The sequence below is a fragment of the Calliphora vicina genome, chromosome 5, assembly GCF_958450345.1.
Source record: "Calliphora vicina chromosome 5, idCalVici1.1, whole genome shotgun sequence".
Classification (NCBI taxonomy): domain Eukaryota; kingdom Metazoa; phylum Arthropoda; class Insecta; order Diptera; family Calliphoridae; genus Calliphora; species Calliphora vicina.
The window spans coordinates 75,398,501-75,414,350 of NC_088784.1; the positions used below are offsets into that span (position 1 = coordinate 75,398,501).

General features: G+C 33.2%; 1 protein-coding gene across 1 annotated transcript; it reads left to right on the forward strand.

The window, feature by feature from the left end:
- The first annotated feature begins 1,362 nt into the window (after nucleotides 1-1,362).
- bw (brown) lies at nucleotides 1,363-11,711 on the forward strand. Its single transcript, XM_065513388.1, has 8 exons — nucleotides 1,363-1,523; nucleotides 7,312-7,544; nucleotides 7,630-7,782; nucleotides 7,856-8,265; nucleotides 8,332-8,526; nucleotides 10,627-10,732; nucleotides 10,796-11,354; nucleotides 11,411-11,711. The coding sequence occupies exons 1-8, from the start codon at nucleotides 1,388-1,390 to the stop codon at nucleotides 11,596-11,598; spliced, it is 1,980 nt and encodes a 659-aa protein (XP_065369460.1). The 5' UTR covers nucleotides 1,363-1,387; the 3' UTR covers nucleotides 11,599-11,711.
- Nucleotides 11,712-15,850: the final 4,139 nt, after the last annotated feature.

Below are 15,850 nucleotides of genomic sequence, written 5' to 3' on the forward strand. Positions count from 1 at the left end.
TGTTATTAACATATCAAATGCCAATTTTGAATTCAAACACGTACTGACTTAACAGAAATTTTGGCAAATATTTACTCAAAAAAGCGTAACCACTTTTTATAGCATAAATTTGTTTGACGTGTTTACTCTTACGAGTGTTTTGTAAGATCAAACAGCATCAATTAAAATAAAACTAAATATTTGTTTTGAATTGTCTTAAGTAAAAGCAGTTTTTGAAAATAAATAAAATAATTCAAATATATTTTATTTAGTGGTTACGTCTTTTTCGTCTAATATTTGCCATGTGTGACCCTACCTTAAGAAAAAACGTACAAACTTGTCAAATGGGGCAAGGTTTGTTGAACATCTAAGGAGTAATTAAAGGCTTTTGATATAAGTATTTGATATTGACTTGGTGACCAACTTTGAGGGGCTATGTACTGGAATCCATTAGCGCTAGGAAGCTGAACAAACGTAAAACACCTCAGCTCAAACCATGTGAAATTTCGTAACAATATCTCCAATAGTTCCGAAGATACCGAATTAGTTCCAAAAAAAAGTTTTTAAACCACTGTGCGCTGCTGAAAGCTCTAGAAATAGAACATTCTAGTTTTGTCAGTTAAGATCATTCATGAAGCTACTTGAAGGAAGATGACACTGTGTATAAATAGTGACAGCGGTTGCAGTCGTTAGTTAGTTAGTTTATCATGTGAATTATAAAAGTGTATTTGAATATTCTGAAAAGATTGATAGTTTTTCTTGGAGCACTCTAGAGATTATAGTATTTGCACATAAGACACACCTGTTGGACAGCTCAGTTCCCCCGTAAACATAATTTAGTCTAACAATTGCATATTTTATTCAAACCTTTGTGGTTAATTCATATTGTTAACTTGTTTAGTTAGTTAACATCTTCGAAACGAATAGGTTCTCTATTCTGCTTACCTCAAAACAAATAAAAAAATAAAACTAACAACTAACAGCTAGACTAGTGTTAGACACTAACTACTAATAGTGTGAACTAGATTCACTTAAATTGCATATTTAGAAAAATAAACTGAAAACAAATTAAGTTAAAAATTCTTAAAATTTTTAAAAACAGTGATAAATAATTGTACTCATATTTGCATAAGTTAACATTGTATCCAGATGATTTAAATGAGATTGATAAGATCATACTTGGCTGGCATTATAAACATAAGTAGTCCAGCTAATAGGTAGATAGATAACAAGTGATAAGATTATACAAATTAAAAGTGATTTTATCTTGTAGTTTGGGATGTAAAGTGCCCATGAGTGGTGTTCAGCGGTTAATACACGTGTTTAAATTCGTGTCTCTATAGTTTTATTTTGTAATTTAAATCATAAAGTTTGGAATTTTTTTAAAATCATTAATATAAAAAATATAATGGAAAACTCTTCAGCAGCGGGTTTATGTTTGGAGTGGAAACATCTAAATTATTATGTGCCAGCCAAAGAGCAGACAAATTATAGTTTTTGGCAATCGTGTCAAACTCAAAAGGAATTACAAATATTAAATGATGGTAAGTAGGTTTAATTGTAATTTAAGAACAAAGTTCAGTGTCATTTTGTAAGATATTTAAAAAAGTTAAGCAATGTACATATGTATGCATTTTAAATGTCGTTAAAATGCTGAAACTTTATATATAAAATTTTAATATTTTCTAATCTAAATTACACCTGCGTGTTGTGTTGTTTTTGTGTTTGTTAAATTTATTGGGCAATATTGACTCTATTCTAGTATGGTGGAAGCACTAATATGATTTCTTTGGCGACACTAACACTTTAATCAGAAGTACCACCTGTGGCACAGTAAATATTCTCATTATACCCACCAAAAGATGCGGGGTATATTGATTTTGTCATTCCGTTTGTAACATATCAAAATATTGGTTGTAAAACCAAAAAGTATATAATATATTCTGGGTCTTCATTAGATTTTAAGACGATCTAGCTTTATCCGTCCGTCTGTCTGTCTGTTCAAAACATGATAGGGGCCGAACGAAGGGGCTAGCTAGCTGAAATATTCCTCATACATTCTCTGTTGATAAGGTTTGTTATTTGTTCAAAATAACTAGCCTCCATACACATGTCCTCCCAGAATACTGTTTGATCAGTCATAAATATGTTTATTATGCAGCAATACTGATAAAAATGTTCACAAATTAGTTCTATCTACTCTAATTTAAGAGTCCCCCTCAGAAAATTACTGACCATTCATAATACAAGTCTTATAATAATTAATATCGTGATGAAATTGAACATAAACAAGTTTTATATGAACCCAAATCTTTCTACCAAATTTAGTGAGGATCGGTGCATAATTGACTCTACCCCCATATAAGTCCTATATCAGAAAAATATTTTATTGTCGCATATTGATGGAGGGAATACAAGATTCGAATATAACCCTCTTACTTATTTATTTTTTTATTTTTATAAATTTGTGTTATGGATATTTTTATACCCGTCACCTGAGTGGCAAGGGTATATATAAGTTTGTCATTCGGTTTGTAATTTCTACATTTTTCATTTGCGACCCCATAAAGTATATTTATTCTGGATCGTTATAGATAGCGAAGACGATGTAGCCATGTCTGTCTGTCCGTCTGTATGTTGAAATAACTTACAAACATGATTGATACATCAATATATCGGGAATTCTTCCGGTTCAGTTGCTATTTAAAATCGAGAAAATCGGCCCACAAATGTCTGAGATATAAGGAAAAAACCGCGACTACCTCGAATTTTGGCCTATTTTTTATCTATATCTGGATTACTAAGTCATTAATATAGACAATATGGATATCTGATGATAGATATTTAAAAGTCCATTGCAACGATGTATATAAGGCTATAGTAATGTGGACCTACAATGGGTCAAAATCGGGAAAATTTACCAAAATTTTTTATATTTTTTCACTAATAAATTTAAAAAAAAACATCGAAAAATTTTTTTTTAATATTTTTAAATTTTGTTTACCTAAAAATATTTAAAATTTGTATTTTAAAGTATAATTTGGTGAAGGGTATATAAGATTCGGCACAGCCGAATATAGGTCTCTTACTTGTTGTTTTAAAATTTGGCTATATGAGTAAGCAAAGATTATAATGCAATGTTTTTAATATAGGAATTAAATGATAATTGCTTATCTGAAAATAATATAAATTAACATACATTTTTTCATTGCATTTAAAACTCATAAAAAAGTATGACCGATCAAGTCCTACCTTAATACCCTACACCGAGTAAATCAGCAACAATTTTTTTTTTTAAATTTCAATAATTTATTTTCACCAGTGATTTTCGGGACCTTAAAAAATTCAGAGATGTAATATAACACGATATAGGTGATCTGTTGACAGGTCCGGAACGCGAAATGAGCTGCTCACCAAAATTATTGCTCGAACAAATTTCTCACAGAACGTTGATTTTCGTAATATATCTTATATACATATACAGAATAGATTTGGGCTTTCTAAATTCCAAACATGATACTATTTAGTCCGGTGCACTAAGGAAATTTGACTTATTTTTCTGGCCATATTTAAATACTGCCAAACGGCTGGACCGATTGAAATGGTTTTATGGATGTTGAAATCATTTTTCCGTAACCCTCAAATAACTTACATACATGATTCCTACATCAATATATCCGCTATATTCTCGGTTTGGTTGCAAAAAACCACGACAACCTTGATTTTTTACCTATTTTTAATATATATCTTCATGGATAAAGATATAATAGCAAACTTCGGAACTAATATAGACCCAAATATTCTTAAATCAATACCATTTTTTATTTTCAAATATCGAAATTCCTAAAACTGAGAAAATGTGTTTCAAAAATTGAGTTTTTTTGTAGGATTATGTCCGATTAAGTGAGCCAATTACACTTTTGCTCTAAGTTCGCCTTCCAGGTCATACAAAAGTTGTATATAGTCTCGATGAAATTTGTTTTCTATAAAGAAAAAAATATATTGACTTTTTTCGGAAAAATCGTAATACGTCCAATTTTACATGTTCCAATTTTGGATGCTTGTAACTTTTTATAGGGACGAGATAACTGTTAGCAAGTTGTTTATATTTTATTAGGAATATTATCACAAATATAGCTAATATTCTAAGCAAAAAAATTTGAACATCCGTAGTCTAACCATATCTAAAAAAAATCGAGTAAAATAAAAAAAAAATATCTCTTTTTATATTACTAACTAAAATATATAACTTACATATGTATGCATGTAGATCTTCTCAAGGACTATTTATATTTTAAATTTCAGCTCATTCGGATAATCAAGGGATTTTTGGCGATTTTTTTAAAAAAAATGCGAGACCCATCTTTGGTGCACCCCAAAATATTTTCGTAGAATGTTTTGAATTTACTTTTTTTGATTACCTCCAAAAAAGGGCCAAACTGACCCCTAAAGAGAGGAGATAGAGGGTTAAGATCTTCCACAAAACTTATCCTCATTAAAATTCTACAATATTAGCTCTGACAATAAGAATTCTGTCAGACATTAAGTTACATTTTTTTCCATTTAGTATAATGCTCCCTACAATCAAAAAATTTAACCTTTGACCCACTATAAAAAAAACTCAGACCAGCTGGACTATAAGTTTATTTTACAAAAATGATCTACTCAACATGCCCTTTCAGAATTATAGGGTCGCTATTGTATTAGAAAAATGCTGTTTACTGTGTTATTATAAGACAATTATGAATGTTCAAGTCATTTCCTTGTAAGGGGACTAGGGACAAATGTTGTCTGATTTTCGCCATTCTTTACAGTATACAATTTTTATCAGGATTGCCGCATAATCAACATATTTATGAATACTCAAACAGTATTCCGAGAGGACATTTGTGGTCCCCATACAAATGAAATCATGGACAACGGAATGACAAAATCAATAGTTTTATTATTCTGTATTCATTATGACTAGGGTTTGGGGTTTCCCGGATATTTTTATTTCCCGGGAAACGGGAATAAAAAATTTCATTTCCTGGGAACTTCTTTTCAACTAGAAAAGTAAGTGAAAAAGAATATTGTTTTACAAAATTGTTTCATTTTATTAAAAGAAAATGAAAAACAATACATTACAATTCAATTCTACTAACATAAAACAAACAAAAATTTTGGATAAAATATTTGGAGGTCATTTGTTACTATAAAATTTAATATTAGCGGTATTCATGATGTAGAGCTCTAGTCCTTGTAATAGAGCAAAAAGCAATTAAGTGTCAATTTTATAAATTGTGAATAATTGTGAATACCGCTATTATTTCATATAAATAATGTTATAAGTTCGTCATAGAGCTATTTTTTTTTTTTTTTTTTTAAATTGAGTTTTCAAAATGCATTCAGTAAATCATTTGACGATTTCTTATTTTAGTGGCAAAGTTTCCAGACACCGAGAAAACTCTTTGTCTTTAAACAGGCGGTGGCTTTATCATTATTAAAGCATTATAAAGACAATCTAAATTTTTTCTTTCCGATTGATACTTGCTTCAAATAATTCCAGCTTAAAACGACTTTCAGCATTTGATTTTAAATGTTTAGGATTTTCTTTTTCAATATTGATTGAACTATCTAACTAGTTTTTAAAATTTTGCTCCATTTGTATTTCGGAAACATCATCGTCATCGGTTTGAACTGGTGAGGGAACATTGCTGTCAAATAGACGTATGTATGAACATTGTCTTTTTGTATTATAATTTAGCATATTATGTTGTGAAGTTATTAGGAAATTTACATAAGTCTGCTGTTATATTGTTTTACATTTTATTGCAAAAACTATTTTTTGAGAAATCGTAGAATTTTTAGATAACAGCTGTTCATAAAGAGTGTTCATCATAGCAAAATGTCGGCTTAATGCTTCTACTGTATCCTTAATGGGGATTAAAACCTCCACTAATATTTGGAACAAGCCATTCATCAAACAGATGTTATATTTAAATGTATTAAAGTATTTTTAATTAATTTTAAATTTCCCGTTTTTCCCGGGAAAAAAATTTAAATTAAAAAAAATTTAAATTTAAAATTTTTGCTGGGAATTCCCGGACCCCAAACCGTAATTATGACAGAAAACTCAAGAAGTATCATTATAATTTTTAAATATATATTACTCTCTCCTTCCGTTCTATGTGTTTATTCTATGGTCCTGTCTGCCTAATTTCATGTTCCTATATTTATTATTATAAAATATTATAACAAAGAAAAAGTGTATTCCTGCTTTAGTCGTACATTTGAAGAACAAAAGTACAATAAAGCCGATCTCTCACTTGAAGCATTATTTTAAAAAATACAAAAAGTACCATTAGAAGCATGAATAGTACCAATAAATCCCACTTTCAGGATTCCTATGTGTTATACTGGGAAGTGCCGAATCTTATAGATATTTGTGCATTTTGTATAAAAATATTTATCTGGTTCACCCGATTTGGTAACTTTTATATTTTCTATTAAGTTGGGAATACTTCTTAATGGGAGCTAAGGGTAATTATGGGCCAATAATTACTCTTAGCTCTCATTAAGAATTATTTCCGAAAGTCACTTAAACGCTTATAAATCTCTTGAAAATGTTGTATGTAAATTGAAATCACGCTACCATATTCAATGCGAATCATTTTGTATCCATAGAGAAATACACATAGAGTGAAAACTAGAAAAAAATTAAAAAAAAAAAAAATACTCAAAATCATCACACATACGAGTGTTGTTTTCACATAGTTTTTTTACTAATACATTCTCATTACTTGGGTTTTTGGCAAGTGAGTTAGGTGTTTGACAGGATAGTTTCCGATCTATGTGTATTTATCAATGTTTGTAGCTTCAATATAATGTCTAAACTGGCATTTTAGTGTCCACATAGTTAATTTGTTTCTAACAAATAAATCAAAATGTTGCATTTAAAATATAAAATAGATCGATTACTAAATACATATTTACGTACATGATTTTGAAAAAAAGTGACGACAATTAGAAAATATTTACATATGCTAGTAGAATTCATAAAGTATAAATTACAAATGATGCATGTAAATGTTTGAATTTCCGCAATTGTTGAAATAATCCAACAAGTATGTATTTTCATATCAATGTTATTTATTTATTCAAGTAGAAGTATTTATTATTAAGTATGTATGTAATATTATTATACAAAACTAACAACATTAAACATTTTATCTGTTGACCTTTGCGGTTAAACGAAACCTAATTGTTTAATCTTTCCTCACATCTCCCACTGACTGAGTGACTGACTGCCTGCCTGCCTGGCCACCTCTTTTATTGTTGTTGTATTTGCAGTTAGCGGTCATATGAAAACGGGAGATCTGGTGGCAATATTGGGATGCAGTGGCGCCGGTAAAACCACATTGCTAGCAGCCATATCACAGCGTTTGCGCGGTAACTTAAGCGGCGAGATTGTTGTAAATGGTATTGCGACGGAGCGAGCAGACATGATACGCATCTCGAGTTTTCTGCCACAGTTTGAAATCAATGTACAGACATTCACTGCCTACGAACATTTGTATTTTATGGTAAGTTGTTGTACATTGTGAAAAATATTAAAAAATAAAGATTTAGAAAAGAAACAATTATTTATTTCCGTTTATTTGCCTTCAGTCCCATTTTAAAATGCATCGCAAAACAACCAAATTACAAAAGCACCAAAGGGTTAATGATCTTCTATTAGCAGTGGGTCTAAGAGATGTGGCCAATACACGCATTCAACAGCTGTCGGGTGGAGAACGTAAAAGGCTGAGTTTAGCAGAAGAGGTAAATGAAAACTACTTACTTACATATATATTTAACAATAACTAATCAAATAATGCCTAACTCTCTTTCCCAGCTTATTACCGATCCCCCGTTTTTATTTTGTGATGAACCCACCACAGGTCTGGACAGTTATAATGCCTATACAGTGGTCAAAACTCTACGACATCTTTGTACCCGTCACCGTATTGTGACTCCCTCGCTAACGGCTTTGTATGGCGAAGATTCCTATACATCGCCCAGCGATAGCAGTAGTTCTCGCAGCAGTCCTCACAGTTCCATTGAAATGGAAACATTAACTTCAGATTTACCTAGTCTTGAGGCCTTAAATAATAGTCCCAATGGCCGTTACAAAAAAGCCATTATATGTTCCATACATCAACCAACTTCCGATATATTTGAGTTATTTACGCACATTATTTTGATGGATGCTGGTCGAATTATCTATCAGGGTCGTACGGAAGAGGCATTGGAGTTTTTTACCAGGTTTGCTTTAATAGTTTTTAAAACTTTTAATCGGTTTGTTAATTTTGCGGGAATTCTTAATTTCAGATTAGACTATGTTGTACCTCAAAACTGTAATCCAGCTGATTTTTATCTGAAAACTATTTCGGACAGTCACACAAATCGTAATGATGGTAAATTAATTAAAGCCAAATATAGTCTACAAACATCGGGTCTGTACAGCAGTAGTTGGTTGTTGCCGAAGCCATATAGTGGGGAGTATTTGACGAATATAAAAAATTTGTAAGTTTTTATTTGGTTTTTGTTGTTGTAACAGTTGTCCAGAGCTCTTTCCGGGGGAAAATTCCGTTTAATAATGCTTTTGCTGTCGTAGCTCCAATTGGGAACGATTTGCGTACAAATGTGTAGATTCAATAGGGAACGATTTTTTTGAAACACGTGTGACGTCAAAATTTCTTTACGGGGGAAAAAAACTTTTGGTTGATACAGCTGTTGCTGAGTTGAGAATCATTGGCCGAGTGAGACTACGGTCCTTCCGAAGCGATGAATTATTTGTTGTCGTTCCAAGGGGAAGATCCGATTGTCAGGGGAATGATTTGAGTTGAGAATTTTTGGCTTAGGGAGACTTGGGTTGTTCTAGAGCGTATATCCAATTCATAACGATGCTGTTGTTACAGGTCTGCGACATCGAAATTTCTTCCCTGGGGATATAAATTTTGGTTGTTACAGCTGTCGTTGAGTTAAGAATCATTGGCCGAGTTATTCTTGGGTCGTTGCAAAGGGAAGATACAATTACCATGGAAATAGTTTGAGTTTAGAATTTTTGGCTTAGGGAGACACGGGTTGTTCAAATTGGGAACGATGATGTTGTAGTAACAGGTCTGCTGACATCGAAATTTCTTCCCCGGGGAAAAAAACTTTCGGTTGATAGAGCTGTCACTATGTTGAGAATATTTAGACTCTAGATTCCAGTCGTTCCGCAGTCATGATCCAATTGTCGTGGGAATGAATTGAGTTGAGAATTATTAATCGACTCGGGTTGCTCCTGAGCATATATCCTTTTGCTAATGATGTTGTAGTTGTAAAAGGTGTGCTGACGGTGAAATTTCTTGTCATGTGAATGATTTGAGTTAAGAATGTTTAACCTAGGGAGACTTGGATTGTTCTAGAGCGTATATGAAATTGGAAACGATGTTGTAACAGATCTACTGACGTCGAAATTTCGTTCCTGTGGAAAAAAGGTTTTTCTTTCTTTAAGCTGTCGCTGAGTAGAGAATATTAATATACAATTTAACAGACATAAGTTCTATGTAAAACGAAATCACAACACAAAACTTTGTTTGGATCGGTCCATTCCTAAAATCACATAAATAAGGATATCAGTTTGAAATTCGACATAAATAATCCTAATATATTGATTAGCCAATTGCTAATCCTAATAAAGGCATTGATCATGTCGATAGCTCAGAAAGACTATTTAAGGAACCATGTCCCAGAAACCTGATACGTAGATCTCCTAATGCCGGGCAATGGCAAAGAAGATGAACAATGGTCCCATACTCTTCTTCATTTTGACAAGTCTTTTCGCATGGTGAATTGTGAGTGTGTCAGGTCGAGAAGATATCGCTCATTTGCTGTTAGTTCAACATCATTTAATCGGGGTAGCGAGAAATAAGGAATCTTGAACTTTATTGTGAACAATACAAGCTCGGTTTTGCTGGGTTCACACCTAGTCCACTGTCAGTACTCCACCGACTTAGTATACTGAGTGCATTTTTCAACCATCGAGTTATCGTGGCCAAGTGGATCTCAGAGACTGCAACTGCTACGTCGACCTCATAGGCGACAGTCTTATAACCCATGATATCCAATTTCCTGAGCAAGCAATTTATGGCCAGATTCCACGAGGCCTGAGCCTCGTGATCGTTCCCTTTTCAGAACGAAAGATCCTGTAATGTAGAAGGTTCATGATAAACCTAAGAATTGATTGGCCCAGACCATGGTCTTGTAGGGCTAATCCTACAGTTGCAGATTCTACATTGTTGAAAGCTCCTGCTATATCCAGAAAGACCACTAATGTAAAATTGTCAAATTCAAGCGATTTCTCAATGTATCCCAATAAGGAGTGAAGTGTTGTCTAAACAGATTTCCCCTTCGGACCATCGATTTGGTATGTACGACCATGTGAGACATGCATGATAAATAAAAATCAGCCAAGGAGTGACCAGATCTATATTTTCCTGTAGATCATAGAGAGCACTTATAGCGTTTCAATTCAAACAGTGGTACCAACCATACCAAATCAAGAACTAATTGCTAAATCAAAAACTTTTTTGATTTTTTTTAACATATATATTTTCTTTTAATTAAATTTCTTTGCAGCAAAAAAATCTGGTGGCCTTTTCAAGTGTATTTGCTGCTCAAGAGATTTGTAACCGAAGATAGTCGCAATATGAAACAGGGTGTAATATCCATGGGTTTCTTTATGGTAAAAATTTTAATAAAACTTTATAAAAAACATTATAATAAATGCATTTTCTAATACTTCCAGATAACTTCCGTAACACTAGCCATTATGTATTCCGGTGTACAAGGTCTCTCCCAAACTTCGATACAAGATATTGGTGGTTCCATTTTCATGTTAAGTACAGAAATGATTTTTACATTTTCTTATGGTGTTACCTATGTGTTTCCCTCGGCTCTGCCGATAATGCGTCGTGAAGTGGGAGAGGGCACTTACAGCTTGTCGGCCTATTATGTGGCAGTTGTGCTCTCATTTATACCCATGGCTTTTTTCAAGAGTTTCGTATTCTTTGCTGTAGTTTATGGTTCCATATATTTAGATCGTGGTTTTATGCTGTTTCTAACAATGGGCTTGGTGTTGGCTCTTTCGGCAGTGGCTGCTACCGGTTATGGTTTATTTCTATCGACCATATTTGAGACGGAAAAAATGGCCTCCGAATGTGCAGCACCATTTGATTTGCTATTTCTGATATTTGGTGGTGCCTATTATAATGTCGATTCGATACCGTTTTTAAAGTATTTCTCCTTGTTCTTTTACTCCAATGAGGCTTTAATGTATAATTTTTGGATAAATGTTGATAAAATTGGTGAGTTTGTAAGATTTATGAAGTAAATTTTATATTATTTGTATTTTCTTTTAAAGATTGCCCCCTAAATGAAGCTCATCCCTGCATAAAGAATGGCTATGAGGTTTTAGTGCGTGGCTCATTTCGCATAGCAGATAACACTTATTGGACCGATTGTTTGGGTTTAATATTTGTAGCTGTAGTATTTAATGTAATTGCATATTGTTTTGTTCGCAAATATGTCAGACGTAGTGGTTATTATTAATTAAATCCATTTACTGTGTTCATTTTCATATCAACTCAGAACTTTTTGTTTGTTTCATAAACCGCACATATTTTATTATGCACAGATTAAGACAAATAAATAAATATTACTATTATTTTTATTATTCATTTACAATATAAAAACATAGTTTGACTACAAATGTTATAAACCGCAGAAGTTTGGCACAAAAATGTGGACTGAAAGATAGTCAAATCAAAATTGTCTAGACCTTCGTATTTATATTCTAAATAAAGTACTAAAAGTCAGCTCTATACTTGAGATATTGGAGCAACCTTAACGATATATGGCTGTACCAATCATGTTCGTCTGGGGGGCTTCGGATAGTTGATTTCAACAGACAATTAACCATTCTCGCGGCAACAAATCATGCATTGTGTTTATTCCCAAATATTTCTTAAATTCCTTTAATTCAAAAACAATTTAACACTTGATTTCTTATTTTTTTGTATTTTATTTTTGGGAAATTCTTACTTCCATTCGAATCAAAGTTTACACATGTTTCCTTTTAATTTCACGTACAATCGACGACTTCTTTTCACCCAACCACCACCTCTACTTACACCATTCGGTTGTGGAATGCAATGAATGATTGTTCACCTACATACAAGTTCGTAGTTGTTGTCAGAATCAATTGTAAAGTTTTTAGTTGTTGCAAGTATTTTTTGGGCTGTGCGCACTCAACTCGACTCGAACCATGTCACACCGACAAGGCGGCAATAGTTGTATCAAGAGTTTTAAGTGTGTTTTATTTATTTATTTTTTTTTTGTTTGATTAATTTCTAGTTATTTTCCAACAGACAAAGGAAAAATTGCTAGAACAGAATTGCAGGGTTTTTAAAGAGTTAAATCTTATAGGGGATTTGAAATAATAGAACACGGGATTCAGTGAATCTATGGTTTTTTCCAAGAAGCACTTCCGAACTTTGACAGTTGATATCAGCCATATTGTTATAGCCACATCTGTCCAATTGGCTGTCATTTATTCAGTTTATTTTGCCAAATCACTATGGACGGATATAGCGTTCAACAACACATGAAAATGATAAAACTGTTTTATCAAAATGGGTGTACTGTTCGGGAAAAGTTCCGTTCGCTTCGACCATTTTACGGTGAGGCACATTTCTTAATGAATAGGTACGTCAACAAACAAAATTGTTGAGTTTGGGACGATACCAATCCACATGAGATCCAAGAGCATCCCAAATAAGTTAGGCTGACGACGTCATCGGTCCATATTTCTTTGAGAACGAGGTTGGTCGGGACGATGATTACCAACTTCTTTTGGCCTGAATGGATGATATGGACACCAACGACATGTGTTTTCAACAGGACGGCACAATGTGACACACAGCTCATGTCACATTGAACATTCTGCACGAGCGATTTGAGGGTTTGGTCATCTCACGTGGAGGTGATGTGAACTGGCCACCCGTTTTACTCTTTCTTGTGAGGCTTTCTTGGCGGTCCTCAAAGCCAAAATAACACATGCAAGCGGTAAAATTCAGCATAATTTATGCGCAAGAGTCATGGAAACATGGACTAGCCAGCGAAGCGGAGGTGGACATTTGTACGATGTTATTCCATATATAAAGACATCGATAGACATTTCAAACCTTAATATATATTGGGTGTATGACTTAAAAATTTTTTCAAATGTTTAGCTTTTATTTTGAAATATTTGTACAATATAAATTTATTCAAAGTATTGGCCATTGTTAGCTATGACCTTTTCCCATATTTCTGGCAACATATGGATTCCGAGCCAGAAGAACTGCAAATCTTTAAAGATCAAGAACGAATCAAGCCAATTTCGTATACTCTGTTCCAGAGTGAAGCATATCCCAGAGAGAGAGAGTTCTACATCGATCGAAAGAAATAGTATTCGGTAGGGGAAAGATCTGGATCATAAGGCAGGTGGGAAAAAACTTTCCAACCACTTCATACTAAAGAGCTTGTAACAGGTATTGCATATTGCGGTGTCATGAAGGAATATTACGGTTTCATGTCGACCGCATATTCTGGGCGTTTTTAAGCAAATGTTCGCTTTAAACGAGTCAGTTGCGTTCGGTACAGGTTCCATGAGATTTTCTGGGCAGATTCCAGCAGTTCATAACAGATAACAGCCTTTTTCTCCCAATACAGAGCATTACCTTAACGCCATGGATATTTGGCTTCACGTCTCTTACGCTCCGGGTTATCGTAATGGTTCCATTTTTCATCGCAAGTAATGATTCGGTGCAAAAATAATTTTCTTTTATAGCTTTCAAACATCATTTCGAAAAATGGTCTATTAAGGTCTCTCGGCTTCAATTCTTATGGTACCCAATTTCTTTGCTTTTAGATGAATCTTGCTGCTCGCAAACGTTTTGAAATTACTGCTTGGCTCCCAATGATTTTGCAAGTTCTTGTTGAGTTGTACAACAATCTTCATGTAGTAGATAATGCCTCCAATTCTTGGTCTTCAAACTTGTTTGGCTTACGTGTCAAAATCACCACTTCTGAAACCGATGGAACTCATTCACCATAAGCTTTGGTGAGCAATGTGTGAAAATTAATTTCCAATATCAATCAATTCTGCACTTTCCAAAGTTATTGAAAGTTATATATCCGACAGAACAACTCCCATATATGGGCCGGAGGTTCAAAGCTATTTCGGAGCTTCTCGACCGCGTACAGGAGAGGGCGAAGGTGATTATTGTTGACAGTAAGGTATCCAACTCTATTGATTCGCTGGAGCACCGTTGCAATGTGGGCTGCGTTTCACTGTTTTATCGGTACTACAATGGAATGTGTTCTGATGAAATTAGAGAACTTGTTCCGGATATCCGCATATTTTTACGTAATACACGTTTTTTCCATCAAGAATACATCCCACATGTGGTCGATTAGCCAGTAGACCGTACAACACACTAGAGGGAAAATTCGTCCTTTAGCCGTACTGTATCATTTTCAATGTAGGAAAGTTCAAATCGAATGTCCACAAACACTATTCCCTCATTCACCCCTCCCATAACCTATTTTCCTAGTTCCAACACAATGCTTTGCATGAATAGGGGACATCCCCTTAGTGTTTAGTGCGAAGAAAAAAAGAACATATTTTTTTCATGACCACAAGAACAAAGATTTGAATAGTTTGAGAATGTCTGTTTTCTGCTAAATTGGGACATTGTATGATAATGAAGTGGAATTGCCTAGAGCTAAAACAAATTTAATAAATGAATACTTTCTATCCAAATTTGCTATCGAAGGTAAAATAATAGAGTTTTAGTTAAATTTGAACTACTTTTTTTCATGCTAAATTTTTGGGGTACATTAAAATAAAATTCTTAATAAATGCGAAATTATGTCTTATTTCTGACTTTCTGGTTGAATTTTCCGTTTTAGAGTATTTAGGGACTTATAGTAAAATTTCACGTATAATTTTTTTTACCCAAAATGAAAGGATCACGTGGTTTCTTATGCCGATTAACAATAAGAATGAAATTCAGATGTAAACATTCAAAACGCCGATACACGTGTCTTTTTTTGTATCCTCTATCAAAATTTATTGGTCGGACCTTGTAAATTTTTTTGTGTTGTACAGTGTTATATATGATCCCATATGAAGTACAATTCACATAATAGTGATAATTTTCGATTGGTTGAAAATATAATTGATCACAGATTATCGTTAATTTTCCTTTGGACCACAATCTACCGACTTATAGCAACATAAATGTTTCACTTCATTTTCATATAAAAAATCGGTTTTTGCTTTAAAATTTTAGTGATCACAGATTATCATCCTTTTTCATTTGGACCACAATTTACCAACTTATAGCCACATTTTTGTTTCAATTTATTTTTATAAGAAAAATAAATTTTTGCTTGAAAATAGAAATGTTCTCAGATTATCGTTCTATTTCCATTGGGACTATTTACCGATACAGTAGCGTTTTTACAAATTCTTTACATTCAGACTGATTTTTTGCTGTAACTAAAGTATTGTTATGAAAATTGACTATCAATTTGATTTTAACGGTCTGTAAACATTGCTTGCAATATTCATTATGTTTATAAACATGTCCCTCAGTAGAAGCTTCTACTTATCAACAATGTTGATAGCATGCAGTTATTAGCATTATTTGTAAGTATGTCAACACTAATGGCGTTTTCTTTTCTTATACAAATGTTGTCAACATATTTTGTACCATTTATTAAAAGTTACCCATACCCTCATAATGTTTTACAT

Coding starts and splice junctions, on each gene's coding strand:
- bw (XM_065513388.1), top strand. CDS start 1,388: ATGGAAAACTCTTCAGCAGCGGGTTTATGTTTGGAGTGGAAACATCTA. Junction 8,266..8,331: donor GCATTGGAGTTTTTTACCAG/GTTTGCTTTAAT, acceptor TCTTAATTTCAG/ATTAGACTATGTTGTACCTC. Junction 10,733..10,795: donor TATCCATGGGTTTCTTTATG/GTAAAAATTTTA, acceptor TAATACTTCCAG/ATAACTTCCGTAACACTAGC.